The sequence below is a fragment of the Pteropus medius genome, unplaced genomic scaffold (genome assembly GCF_902729225.1).
Source record: "Pteropus medius unplaced genomic scaffold, Ma_sr-lr_union100, whole genome shotgun sequence".
Lineage (NCBI taxonomy): Eukaryota > Metazoa > Chordata > Mammalia > Chiroptera > Pteropodidae > Pteropus > Pteropus medius.
Genome location: NW_024342474.1, coordinates 12,408,884 through 12,422,405, shown reverse-complemented (window position 1 = coordinate 12,422,405; position 13,522 = coordinate 12,408,884). Strand labels below are relative to the sequence as shown.

The 13,522-nt window shown below is 31.7% G+C and overlaps 1 protein-coding gene across 1 annotated transcript in view; it reads right to left on the bottom strand.

Moving 5' to 3' along the window:
* Positions 1-13,522, bottom strand: part of TRHDE (thyrotropin releasing hormone degrading enzyme) — a 335,250-nt gene that overhangs the window by 118,269 nt on the left and 203,459 nt on the right. Inside the window, exon 6 of the mRNA XM_039866032.1 lies at positions 13,108-13,245. Within this exon, the coding sequence (XP_039721966.1) occupies positions 13,108-13,245 (138 nt within the window). The remainder of the gene's footprint in view (positions 1-13,107; positions 13,246-13,522) is intronic.

Below are 13,522 nucleotides of genomic sequence, written 5' to 3'. Positions count from 1 at the left end.
TCTATGTCCAATTTTTTCTAAGTCAATCTCTCTCCCCACTTCCATTCCTCTCTATTGTTTGCTTCATTTTTCTCAGTCTCTGAAGCTTGTTTACATTTTCTTTATAAGATTATCATAACCAGTGATTATTACTTCCCAGATTTTATAACCCTTAGTTTTGATTTGCATGCCAGTATCTTACTTTTAAAAATACTGCACCTTTTCGTTCAGGAAAAATCCCTTACTTTAGTATATGTCAATAGACTGTAACTCAAATCATATTTCCAATTGAAACAGTGGAATAGGTAATTAATTAAAGAAAGTATCTTGGACTAGTAGAAAGATCATGAGTTAGAAACAATGAGACGTCAATCCCAGCTCTGACCACTGGGAGCCTAAGAACATCATTAAACCCCCTGGGCCTCTGTTTACTCTTATGTAAATTAGAGATAATATCTATCTTATAAAGGTGGGAGGTTAAATGAGATTATTAAGTGCCTGTTCAGTGGCAAATAGATCGTCAAAGAAAAATTGATATTATTATTCCTACTACTAGCATTATTGCCATTATATACCTGAACAGGAGCCTGTGGTCCAATTGTTTTATAAAAATAATCACAAGAGCTATAGTTAACATACATATATACATATATACACACATACACACACATATATATATCTGATGTATTATATATATATATATATATATATAATACATCAGATATTGTAAAGTATATACGAATTGTCAGAGGACAAAATAGTAATCAATTACATTCATTAATAATATGTATGTAGTTGACTGTGAATAGAGAAAGCAGAGGCCAGCAAAAGGACCTGTTTAGAAGAATAAAAGCTGGAAGGACTTGCAGAACAGGAGACTGACTGATTGTGCCTGAGGCAGGAGAATGCAGAGACAGCAGAAGAATTGAACTGACAGGATAGGGGTCCCATGAGGTCCAGGGCTGAGGGGTAAGGCCACATGTGACAGAACCCATTTGCAAACAGAATGACTGAGCAACATGATCTTCCCTCCCCTTCTGGAATGCATATGGAATTACATTTGAAACTCTTTAATCCTATTTCAAGTGCCAACTCTTTTTCCTAATTCCTATAAACAGATGGGATCTTTCCTTCTAAAACACCATAATGTTTTGTTTCTATTGCTTTTCTGACATTTACTTTAATTCAACTCAACAAATACTTATTGAGTGCCTACTACATGCAGGCAGTACTATGAGTACTGGAAAATAGTGAAAAACCAACATAGATCTCTCTTTATGAAACATATTCAATGGAATAAGTGGGAAGCTAGGTATTATAGTAAACATAACACTGAATAAATTGTATAATATGTTACAGGTGATCGGCACCATGGGACAAAACATTAAGTTGGTCAGAATAACAGGAATGAGTGAAGAAAAAAATGAGGGTGTCAGTTGACATTTTAAATGGGTGATCTCTTTGAGAAGGTGATATTTAAATAAAAGCTTCAAAAAGAACAAGTTAGAACCACAAAGATATCTGGAGTACCACTATTAACTACAGAGGGAATAGCCGATGCAAAATCTCTAATGTGGTAGACAGTTTAGTTGGATTTAAGGGAAAGCAAGTGAGCTGATAAAGCAGGTGTACCATGAGTTAAGGGACAGTAATAAGAGATGAAGTCAGAGGGATAAGAGATAGAATAAGAGTCAAGAGTCTATGGAGAGCTTGGGGAGAATGGGGTGAGTAGAGATAACATGTGGGTCATTGTAAAGACTTTGCCTTTTATTTTTACCTTGGCGGGAGTTATCATAGGGTTTCAAGCAAAGAAGTGGCACTATCTGATTTAGGTTTTAGAAAACATCTCTCTGAGTGCTTGGTTAAAAATAGACTGTAGGGAGCAGGGTTAGAAAAAGAGAGAACTGTTAGGAAACTATGTGACAATATGGTGGTGATTCAGACCACTACAGTGACAGTTATTGTGGGGAGTAGAGGTCAGAGTCTGAAAATATTTTGACAGTAGATTTAGTAAGATTTTCTGACAAATAGGATAAATTCTCAGGTTCAAATGTGGCCTGAGAATTTGGAGTTGCTACCCACTGAGATGGTTCATAACGTAACTTGCCTCATATACGTACATTTATATATTTATGAAAAGTTTTACATACTAGAGCCCAGAATTTGGTGTTAGACAAATCTGGCTTCAAATCCTGGTTTATTCACTTGCTAGATGTCTGACACTGTGAAAATCATTTCATTTCTCAGTCACCGTTTCCTCATTAGTAGAATGGGTTAACAATGTCTATATTCCAAATTTTCTGTTAGGGGTAAATGGGATAGCACATGCCAGCATTTCACAAAATGCCTTGTACACATAGTGAGTGCTCGTTAAATGATAGATGTGCTTTACTGTTATTCTTGGTATAATTACTGTTTTCATTTCATATGTTTTATGTCTACTACTAGATTATATATTTGATGGAAGGCACTATCCTCCTTTTTTTTTTTTTCTATAGAAACAACCTATCCTGAGAGTATATGCTCTGTATGCTAATCGTGGCCTGGCTGACATGATGCTGTAGATGGGGAATTTGGTATCAGAAGGGAAAATAGTGTAAGTGGTCAAATGGCCTTTTGATAGTCACTTGTAAAGATGACGGAAATCGTATATATTTTCCTCTTTAGCCATACAAGAATTTCCAAATTTAAGTATGGAATGTATTGGTAGAGAATTGCAAGTTGAATTGCCGCACCCCCTTTTTTTAATTCATGTTCACCGTGATTCCTTGTAGATTTTTCTGTTTGCCAGTTCTTTCCTTTTACTCTACATAATTTCATTTGTTCTCTAAAATATATCAGCCTTGATATAAGAATTGCTGAAAAGTGTTCTTGTTTTTAAAGTATCCTCTTTAAATTTGCTTGTCATTTTGAAATCTGTTCCTTTCTCCCAAGCTTGTAGCAATCCTCTCCAACTTGGTATCATGTGTAAATTTAATAAGCATTCACTTACTTTTATCATCCAGGTCATTGGGTCACTGATTCTTATTTCTCCTTGTGCTTTTAGTAAAAAAGAGACTATCCCAATCTCTCTTTTTCAGTCTTCCTATCCAAAGATAGTATTTTCCTGTTTTCATTATACATTTAGGATAAAAGCATCTTCATTTTCAGTCTACTATTAAAATTGAAAATGTGTTATTTTAGCAGATATAACTCTTTTAATTTTTTTTTTTACAGACTAGTTCTCAATGTTTTCTCTTTCCATTCTAAAAATATGTATGTGATTTTAGGAGGGTCTTTTTTTTTTATTTTTCATTTAATAGTGGCCTTGAGACTATCCATCTTGAACATCACTCAGTATTTCTTCAAAACCACTCAGTTCTTAAATTTAAATCCACAAATATTAATATTAATTAATATTTGGTCTGTTGATTCCTAATCTTTATTTCTCTATAATCTTTTCTGTCTCTAATACATTTCTACATAAGAATTTATCTAAAGTGTAATAAAATTACTATGCAGAAAGAATAACAAATAACAGAAATGGGAATAAATAGAATAATTATTAAGGGAATAATGATAAGGGATGATAAGCCAGCAAAGTACTGATGCAATGAGAGGCTGACTTTTGGCAGAAGTTAATGTTGTTTGTGACAGGGATCTTCAGGGAGGAGAGCACAGAAGAACAGTGGCAAGAAGTTTTTATTAAGTGCTACAAACTATAATATAAAATAAATAAGTTCTACATGCTACAACCCTAGTCACTAAAATCTTTTCTGAAATTTCCAGATCTACCATATTATTTCTATTTCAGGACTATTCTTTCTAGAATGCAATTTTGATTGTGGTATGCCTCTGTTTGAAACTTTTCATTGGTTCTTCTTGACCTGCTGGATAAAGTTCAAAGTTCTTCATATCACATAGGAGGTCTTCCAAGTTCTTACCAGCTTATCTCCCCAGGCTGTCTACTATCCCAAACCTTCACTGTTCTTAGACAATGTTGAACTCCTTGACATTCTACTCAATCACCATAGTGTTCCTTTTCTGAGCCTTCTTTACAGAATGTTTCTTTTTTTTACTTTTTGGTCAATTCCCTTCCCCTTAACTTCATGACTATATCTTATTTTTTTCCTATCATAAGTCCTAAGATTTTTGAGGTTGGTATCCATTACTTTCTTTCTAGCCATCATTTTCTTTTGAAACCTTACTTCAAGTGATCCCAGTGGGCCTGCCAATTATGTGGCCTATTTCCTCCACCAGAGGATGAGCTCATGAGTCATGCCAGCCAGTCAGAATATGCACAGGACTCTCTAGCCCATGACATAGGGTGATCTATTATCTAATCACAGCAAACGATAACTCTATAAGGGAATAGAAATAGATTCTGTTGTGAGGGCAGAAGTTTACTCTTTCTCTCTTTATCAGCCTAAACTTCTTTGGGGCCATTTGTCTAAGCATTATCTAGAAATTTTATCAGAAAGAGGTAAAGAGCCATGAAGCTAAAGAAAGGTAGATTTCTGGCTATACTGTTAAAATGTCTGGATTCAACCATTCCTAAAGCTAATAGTAAATCACAGCCTTATCAGTTATTCAGCCAATAAATTCTTTTTTTATTGATTAAGGTGGTTTAAGTTAGGTTTCTACATTTAATATGAAAATATTGCTGTTAATACTTATCTATTATCACATTGACTTATAAGCTGTCTCTCTTTTGTGCCTTATTGATTGTTATACCCTACCACTCAGCACACAGTCCCTGGAACATAAGCAGGGGCTTACAAATGGTTTTGGAATAAAAGCTTTAACCAAACTTGTTGATCAAGTGTGGCAATGATAATAATGTTGGTTCTGGAACCTGATTTTCTGGGGAATATGTCCTTGGATTAATCATGACTCACTGTTCTCATCTTTAAAATCAAGATCATAAAAATAACAACTCTAAAAGGGGATTATGATCATTAGAATTAATAAATGTAAAGAGTTTGGCACAGTGCCTAGCACATAGTAAGCATTCAATAAATGTTAGCAGTTGATATTATCCATGGTTTTACAATTATCCATATTACCTGGCACGCATCCTAGAACAGTTTACCTATTCCAGGTTAATTAGTTACTACATATTACTCACATACTAACTTACTGATAGAAAGATCCTGAGAGAAGCCAAGTCAGAGAAGACTAAAAATATGTTAAGAAATGATGGAAAGATTGTCCCTGGGGTTAGAGCCAAATTGTTCTTATCTTTATTTTTGCATGATCACATTTGAAGAATATTTTTCAGATACGCCTGCAAAAATGGGGGGCCACTATTTTTTACTATACTTTTAGATGTCTGATTTGGTACCATGTGGATGAATTCAAACAATGAGAGCCCATCAACGAAGCATGATGAACAAGTAGACAGAAAATCAATAAGGATATGGAAGACCTTAACAGCTCTATCAAAAAACTTGACCTAATTGGCATTTATAAAACACTCCAGCCGACAACAGTGAAATACACATTCTTTTGAAGTGTATACAGTACATTTAGCAACAGACACCAAATTCTGGGCTGTGAAACATGCCTCAGTAATTCTAAGAAGATTCAAGTCATACAGAAATATTTCACTGACCACAACAGAATTAAATAAGAAATAAATAACAGAAATTTTATGGAAAATTTTAAAATATTTATAAATTCAATAATATACTTTAAACAACCCATAGGGCAATTAATAAATCAAATAGGAAATTAGAAAGTATCTTAAAGTGAATGAAAATGAGATCTCAATATGTAAAAATTGGGGAATGTCCTAGGCAGTATGCTCAGGAGAAAATTTATGGATTAAACAACTAAATTAGAATAGAAGAGAGGTTGATTAATGACCTCAGTTTGCACCTTAAGAAACTAGAATAAAAGAACAAATATTAAACCACAAGTATATAGAAGAAATGATAAATATTAGAGAGCAAATCTGTAAACTAGAAATTAAAAACAAAAATCAATTAAATCAATATTTGTTTCTTTTTTAAATAAAATATATAAACTTCTAGCTAGACTAATCAGAAAAATGAGGGATAAGACAAAAATTAACAGCTGGAATAAAATAAGTGACATTATTAGAGATTCTATGGTTACTAAAAGGATAAGAGAATATATCATGTACAACTTTATGCCAATAAAATAAACTTCTTACATGAAATGAGTCAAGCACTTGAAAAGATACAAACTATTAAAGCTCACTCAAGAAGATATAAATAACCTACTATGCATTGATTAAATTATTAGTTAAATATCTTCCCATGCAGAAAATTCCAGACCCAGCTTTTCGTATTGGTAAATTCTACCAAATATTTAACAAAGAAAGAATATAAATTCTACATAAATTCTCCCAGAAAATTGGAAAAGAAGTAATTGTTTCCATTCTATGAGGCTAGCATAATAGCGATATATAAAAAAAAAGACTTTATAAGAAAACTGGACCAATATCTCTCATGACCATAGGTGCAAAGTTTCTAAACAAATTTTTAGCAAGTTGAACCCAACTATACATATATAAATAAATACATTATGACTAAATGGTGTTTGTCGCAGGAAGGAAAGGATAGTCTATAAAGTATTTGAGGCAACATTATACCAAATAGTGAAAGACCGAATGTATTGCCCCTAAAATCAGGAATAATACAAAGATAAATATACAAAAATACAAGGAAAATATACAAAAATCAATTGGATTTCTATGGAGAACAATAAAAAATCAAAAATGGGAATTAAACCCAATACCATTTACAGTAGCCTAAAAATGTGAAATATTTAGGGATAAATATAGAAATAGACATGAAATATCTATTTGCTGAAAACCACATTATTGAGAGAAAATAAAGATCTAAATTAATAGAGAGGTATATAAGTTTCCCTGTTATCCAAAAATAGAGTGGTCCTAAGAAATCTTTGATAAGCCAAAATGGCATAAAGCAAAGAAGCAATTACCTTAGGACACATCTTACTAATGGATGCTCAGAATAAATTGAGATAAAGTACAGATGCTCACAGACACAGTTCAAAGCTATGGAGACAATATCAAGATGCTGAGTGTGGTTCCTAGGGAAAAAGCTTGATTGTGCCATTCTCACTGCATGGAGTGTGCACTGCCTCTAAAACAGCTCACTGCAAAACAAATGCTGAACACTATTTTCGCTTTTTGCTTTTTTTCATAAAAGTGAAAATCCCCTTCGGATTTTTTTTGGTTGGCGAAACAGGTACTAATGTAGGTCTTTCATAAAAGGAAAGTGGTGTAAAGACAATTTTTGCAAAGCAAGGGATACTTGTTCTGTATTCATGGATCACTCAATATTGTTAAGATGTCAATTTTCCCAAATTGTCTTATAAATGCAATGCAATCCCTGCAATCCAACAGAATTTTTGTAGAAATTGAAATACTCATTCTAAAATTTATATAAAATTCAAAGGACCCAGAATAACCAAAAAACTTAAACAAAAAGAACAATATTAGAGGACTAACTCCTTATTTCATAGATTATTAAAAAATTACAGTAATCAAGACTATGTGGTGCCAAGATAGACAAATATGTCAAAAGAACAAAACAAATAGTAGAAAAATAGACCCACACATATCACTGATTTTCAACAAACGTGCAAAGGCAATTCAGTGGGGAAAAAATTAACTTTTCAAGAAACGATCCTTGAAAAACTGGATGCTCAAAAAAAGAAAAATATTCAATCCAAACTTCACACCACATATTAAAATTAACTAAAAATAAATCATAGATCTAAATATAAACGTAAAACTATAAAACTTCTAAAAGAAAAAGAAACCTAAATAGGACACTAATAGCACTCTCAATTAAAGAAAAACATGATAAAACATACGTAATAAAAATTAAAACCTTTTGCTTTTAGAAAGACCCTGTCATGAAAACGAGGGGCAGGTCACAATTCAGGGAAAATATTACTTGCATATCACATGTCTAATAAGGAACTTGTATTCAGAGTATATAAAGAATCCTCAAAACTCTATAATAATAAAAAAAACTAATTAAAAAAATGGTCAAAGGATTTGGGCTGATGACTCTTCACTAAGGAAGATATATCAGGGAAAATTAGCAAATGAAAAAATGGTCAATATTATTAGTTATTCAGAGAATATAATTTATAACTGCAATGAAGTACTTTATATAAAATTAAAAGAACTGATTATACCTACTTTCTATTGGTGAAGATGTGGAGAAAGTAGAATCCTGATACACTCACTGCCTATGGGAATGCACCATGGTACAATGTTACAACTACTTTGTAAAAAAGTTCAGCAGTCTTAAAACATTAAACATACTTATTATATAATTTGGACATTCCACTTCTAGGTATTTACCCAAGAGAAATAAAAACAAATATGCATACAAAGACCTGTACACAAGTGTTTATAGAAGGTTTACTTGTAATAGCCAAAAACTGGAAACAACCTAAATATTCAGATGAATAAGCAAATTGTATTATATCTATATATTCTACAACATGAATGTATCTCAAAGTCATTATACTGAATGAAAGGCAGACAAAAGACTGTATACTGTGAGATTCCATGTATATAAAACTAGAAAATGCAAATTAATCTATCATGAATAAGTTGACAATGGAGGAGCGAGTAGAGGTGGGAGGAGGAATTACAAAGAGGCATGAGAAACTTCTGATAAACATGTTCATTAACTTGATTATGATAATGTTTTCACTGTGTATGCACACGTCAGAACATATCAAATTGTACTTTTTAAACATGTGCAATTTACTGTATTTTAATTACAACTCCCGATAAGTGTTTAGAAAATTTTTTTCTTGGAAAGTATTCATTGAAAATGAATAGATCCTATCATCACCTGAAAATGTGTAGTAAAGACAATATTTTTAGTGGTACTTATAGCATAAAGATACTTGGTTGGACATGAAGACAGTCCACAGCTAACATCATACTCAATGGTGAAAAGTTAAAAGACTTTCCTCTAAGATCAAAAATGAAAGAAGGATGCCCATGCTTGCCATTTCTTTTCAGTAGTACTATAAGTCCTAGCCATAGCAACTAGGCAGGAAAAAGAAATTAAAAGCATCCAAATCAGAAAGGAAAAAGTAAAAGTATCTCCATTTGTAGATGACATGGTCTTATATGTACAACACCCTAGGGATTCCACCAAAAAAAATAACAACAAAACTGTTATAACTAATAAATTAATTGAGTAAAGTTGCAAGATACAAAAATCAACATACAGAAATCAGTTGTATTTATATACACTAACAATGAGCTATCTGAAAGAGAAATTAAGAAAGCAATCCCATTTAAAATAGCATCAAAAGCAACAAAATATTTAGGAATAAATTTAACCAAGGGGGTGAAAGACTTGTTTACTGAAAACTATTACATTGATGAAGAGATCGAAGAAGACACAAATAATTGGAACAATATCCCATGTTCTTGAACTAGAAAATTTAACATTGTTAAAATATCCACAAAACCCAAAGCAATCTACAGATTCAATGCAAGCCCTATCAAAATTCCAATGGCATTTTTCATGAAATAGAAAATATTATCCTGAAATCTATATAGAACTAGAAAAGACTCCAAATAACCAAAGCAATCCTGAGAAAGCAGAACAAAGCTGGAAGCATCCCACCTCCTGATTTCTAGCTATATTACAAAGCTATCACAGTCAAAACAATATGGTACTGGCAAAAAAAAAAAAAAAAAAGCAGGTATATAGAATTAGTATAACAGAATAAGGAGCCCACATGTAATTCCACACATATATAGTCAACTAATTTTTGATAAGAGCATGAAGAACACACAATGGAGAAAGAATAGTATCTTCAATCAATGGTGTTGGGAAAATTGGATATCCACATGCAAAAAATTGAAACCGGACCCCTATCTCGCACCACTCATAAAAATTAACTAGAAATGAATTAATGACTTAAATGTAAGCTGGAAACCATAAAACTCCCAGAAGAAGACATAGGGAAAAAGATCCTTGACATTGATCTTGGCAATGATTTCTCGGATAAGATACAAAAAGCACAGGTAATAAAAGTTAAAATAAATAAATGGGACTATATCAAACTAAAAATCTTTGACACACAAACACAAAAACAAAAACAAACAAAAAACAAACAAACAAATTGAAATTGGAAAAAAGCAACAAACAAAATGGGAGAAAACATTTGCAAACCATATATCGGATAAGGAGTTAAAATCCAAAATACATAAAGAACTCATACAACTCAATAGCAAAATAAAACAAACAGTTCAACAAAAAGTGGACAGAAGGAAATTTAACTTTGGGTGGTGAACAGAACACACAATGCAATATACATATGACATATTATTGAGTTGTACACTTGAAACCTATATAATTTTATTAACCAACATCACCTAATAAATTTAGTAAATTAAAAAACATAGACAAAGGAACTGAATAGACATTTTTCCAAAGAAGACATACAAATGGCCAATAAGTATATGAAAAAGGACTCAACATCACTAATCATTAAGGAAATGCAAATCAAAACCACAATGAGATATCACTTCATGCCTATTAGGATGATTATTATTTAAAAAAAACAAAAACAAAAACAAAAACAAAACAAGAGAGAACAAATGCTAGCAAAGATGTAAAGAAAAAGAGAACCCTTATAGAGTGCTGGTTAGAGTATAAATTGATACAGCCATATGGAAAACAATATGGATGTTCCCCAAGAAATTAAAAATAGAACTACTAAATAATCTAACAATCCCACTCCTGGGTATATATCCAAAGGAACTGAAATCAGTATCTCAAAAAAATATGTTCCTTTCAGCATTTATTCACAATGGGCAAAATATGGAAAGAATCTATATGCTTTTCAACAAAAGAATGGCTATAGAAAATGTTTTTTATATATATTTATATATTTATATATAAAACATTGTACGTATGTATATATATTATATATATATGTAATGAAATATTTTTCAGCCCTTAAAAAAGGAAATCCTGCCATTTGCAACAACATGGATTAACCTGGAGGCCTTTATGCTAAGTAAAATAATCCAGGCAGAGAAAGACGAATACAATATAGTATTATTTCTATGTGGAATCTAAAAAAATAAACAAGTAAGCCAATTTCATAGAAATAGAGAGTAGAATTATTGTTGTCAAGGGCGAGGGGAAGAGAGAAATGGGGTCATATAGGTTAAAGCGCACAAATTTTCAGTTATAAGAAGTTCTGGTGAACTAATGTACAGCGTAGTGACTATAGTTAATAATATTGTGTTGAATAACTGAAAGTTTCTGGGAATAGATCTTAGGCATTCTTACCTCCTAAAAAAAGACAACTGTGTCAAGTGATGAATGTGTTAATTATCTTGATCTTGGTAATCATTCCACAATATGTATATGTATATCAAACCATTACATTATACACATTAAATATATACAACTATATTTGTCAATTATTCCTCAATAAAGTAAAAAAAAAAAAAAAATAGCTAAAGACAAATAAGCCAGTATCCTTTACAATGGTGGTCCTAGGAAGAACACCATAGTTTGTTCATTTATCACATTTGCAAATTGCCGAGCACATACAGAGGGTAGAAGATACAACTAATTATTGTATCTTCATTCTTTCCTTCTGTGTTGAATCTTAACCTTTTGAATAAATTTGAAGTTGCTCAATATATGAAATCTGGACTAAATGTCATTTATGTGTAAAAGCACATCTATAACATATTTACTCAAAATAATATTTTCTTGATATTAGTCATGCCGAAGTAAAATTGTTATTTACAAATAGTCTCAGACTTGGTGGTAGGTGGGAAATAACTACAGACATGTCTCTAAACTCATCTCAAGCTAACTTAATAAATTATTTTCTTAATTGTATTTAAGAGCCAATACAGTTTAAGGAACAGAATGCACATCTAACAAAAACATCATATATAAAAATTAATACATATTAATATATTAAATAATTTTTTAAAATATGTATTTTAAACATGGTTCTATACTTTCACTTATTTTTATAAAACATCAAAAACACCCTTTTTGTTACTTATCAGTGTGATCACTCTGTACCTTAAACTAATGTAATATTGTATGTTAACTGTAACTGAATTTTTTTAAATTAAAAAAACCCCTTTGAGCCAATGCAATGATCAGTGATTTGAAAAGATATTTTCTAACACAATTTGTATCTTTACATATTACAGCATACAATATTAAGTAATAATTATTGAGATAGTTGTTTCTTGAATGTAAAACTATGTATCTACTGCACTAAAGAATTTTGATGAATCATTATTTCATTTCTAGTTATATATAGTAACATCTTGCTTTTCAGAAAAAAATTAGCAACATTTTTTAAAAAGTTAAAAAATTATTAAATCAATAAAGTACATAGAAATCCCATAAATGAAATTTAATCTACACTAAAGATGAAATAGACTTTAACACTATTTTAACAATTATTAAGTAGCTACTAAGTGTTAAATACTGAGATGTACATGCTCATATTATGATTATAAAAGATAGAGATCTAAGGAAAATCATTATCTAAGTAACAATGAGAAAAATCTCACAGTATCTCTTTTTTCCATGTTTGGTCGTTGGTCCAAAATCTCTGCCATTCGAAGTCTAGTCTTTAAATTTTCATTGAGTATGCTTATTATCCAGAAACATGCTTAATCCTCTAAAGCTCCCTTAAACGATGTTTATAAAATACATATGCCATGTTTCTGCCTACACCCACTGACATCAATCAAAACAAGTAAGTATTTAAGAGGCATTGGTGAAAAAATAATTTGTCACTACATAGATCCGTTCTCTTATTAGTAATATTAAAACTGACATTTACATAGCACCATTTGTATAGCAATTTCATATCAAGTCTTCAAACATTTATTCATTAATACTTCCAATATATTTATGCTTTATTTGGCAAACATTCATCTCTATATTACTGAATTGTAAAGCAAAGTCCTAACATAAAATGGCATGAATCTTGTGACTCCATGTTTTCTAACTCACAGCCATTTCTATCTGCCAGGAAGAAGAGAAGAATGAAATAGTTTGTCTACACTAAGATAGTGAAATGTCCAGTTAGCACTTGGATTTTATCTAGTCCCACCTTTTTATATGCGATCCAGTCAAACACCCTGTCGATATCTGTTGCCTGTAGAACTTCCTGTGATACTGGATGGGAACTGGCCAAGCCGTCCAGCAGCATCACTTCATGCAGAACGTCTGTCAGAAACCTCTGTTTTTCCTGCAACACAGTAAATGGGGCAATATCATAGGTGACTCATGGCTATGACAGAGTGTGTGTGACAACATGAACAGAATGTATGTTACTTAACTGATGATGCTCCTCAGCCTACAGGGCAAGACTTAACTCTAAAGATAACCCAGTAAATAAAATGCCCCTTAAGTTACTCTAAAATGATCTGAGCACATGAAAAAAATCAATGAGCTACAAATAGATAAAAACAGTGGACTCTGTGCTTTAACAGTGGTTAAAGCAAATTTGGACAGTGACACATACT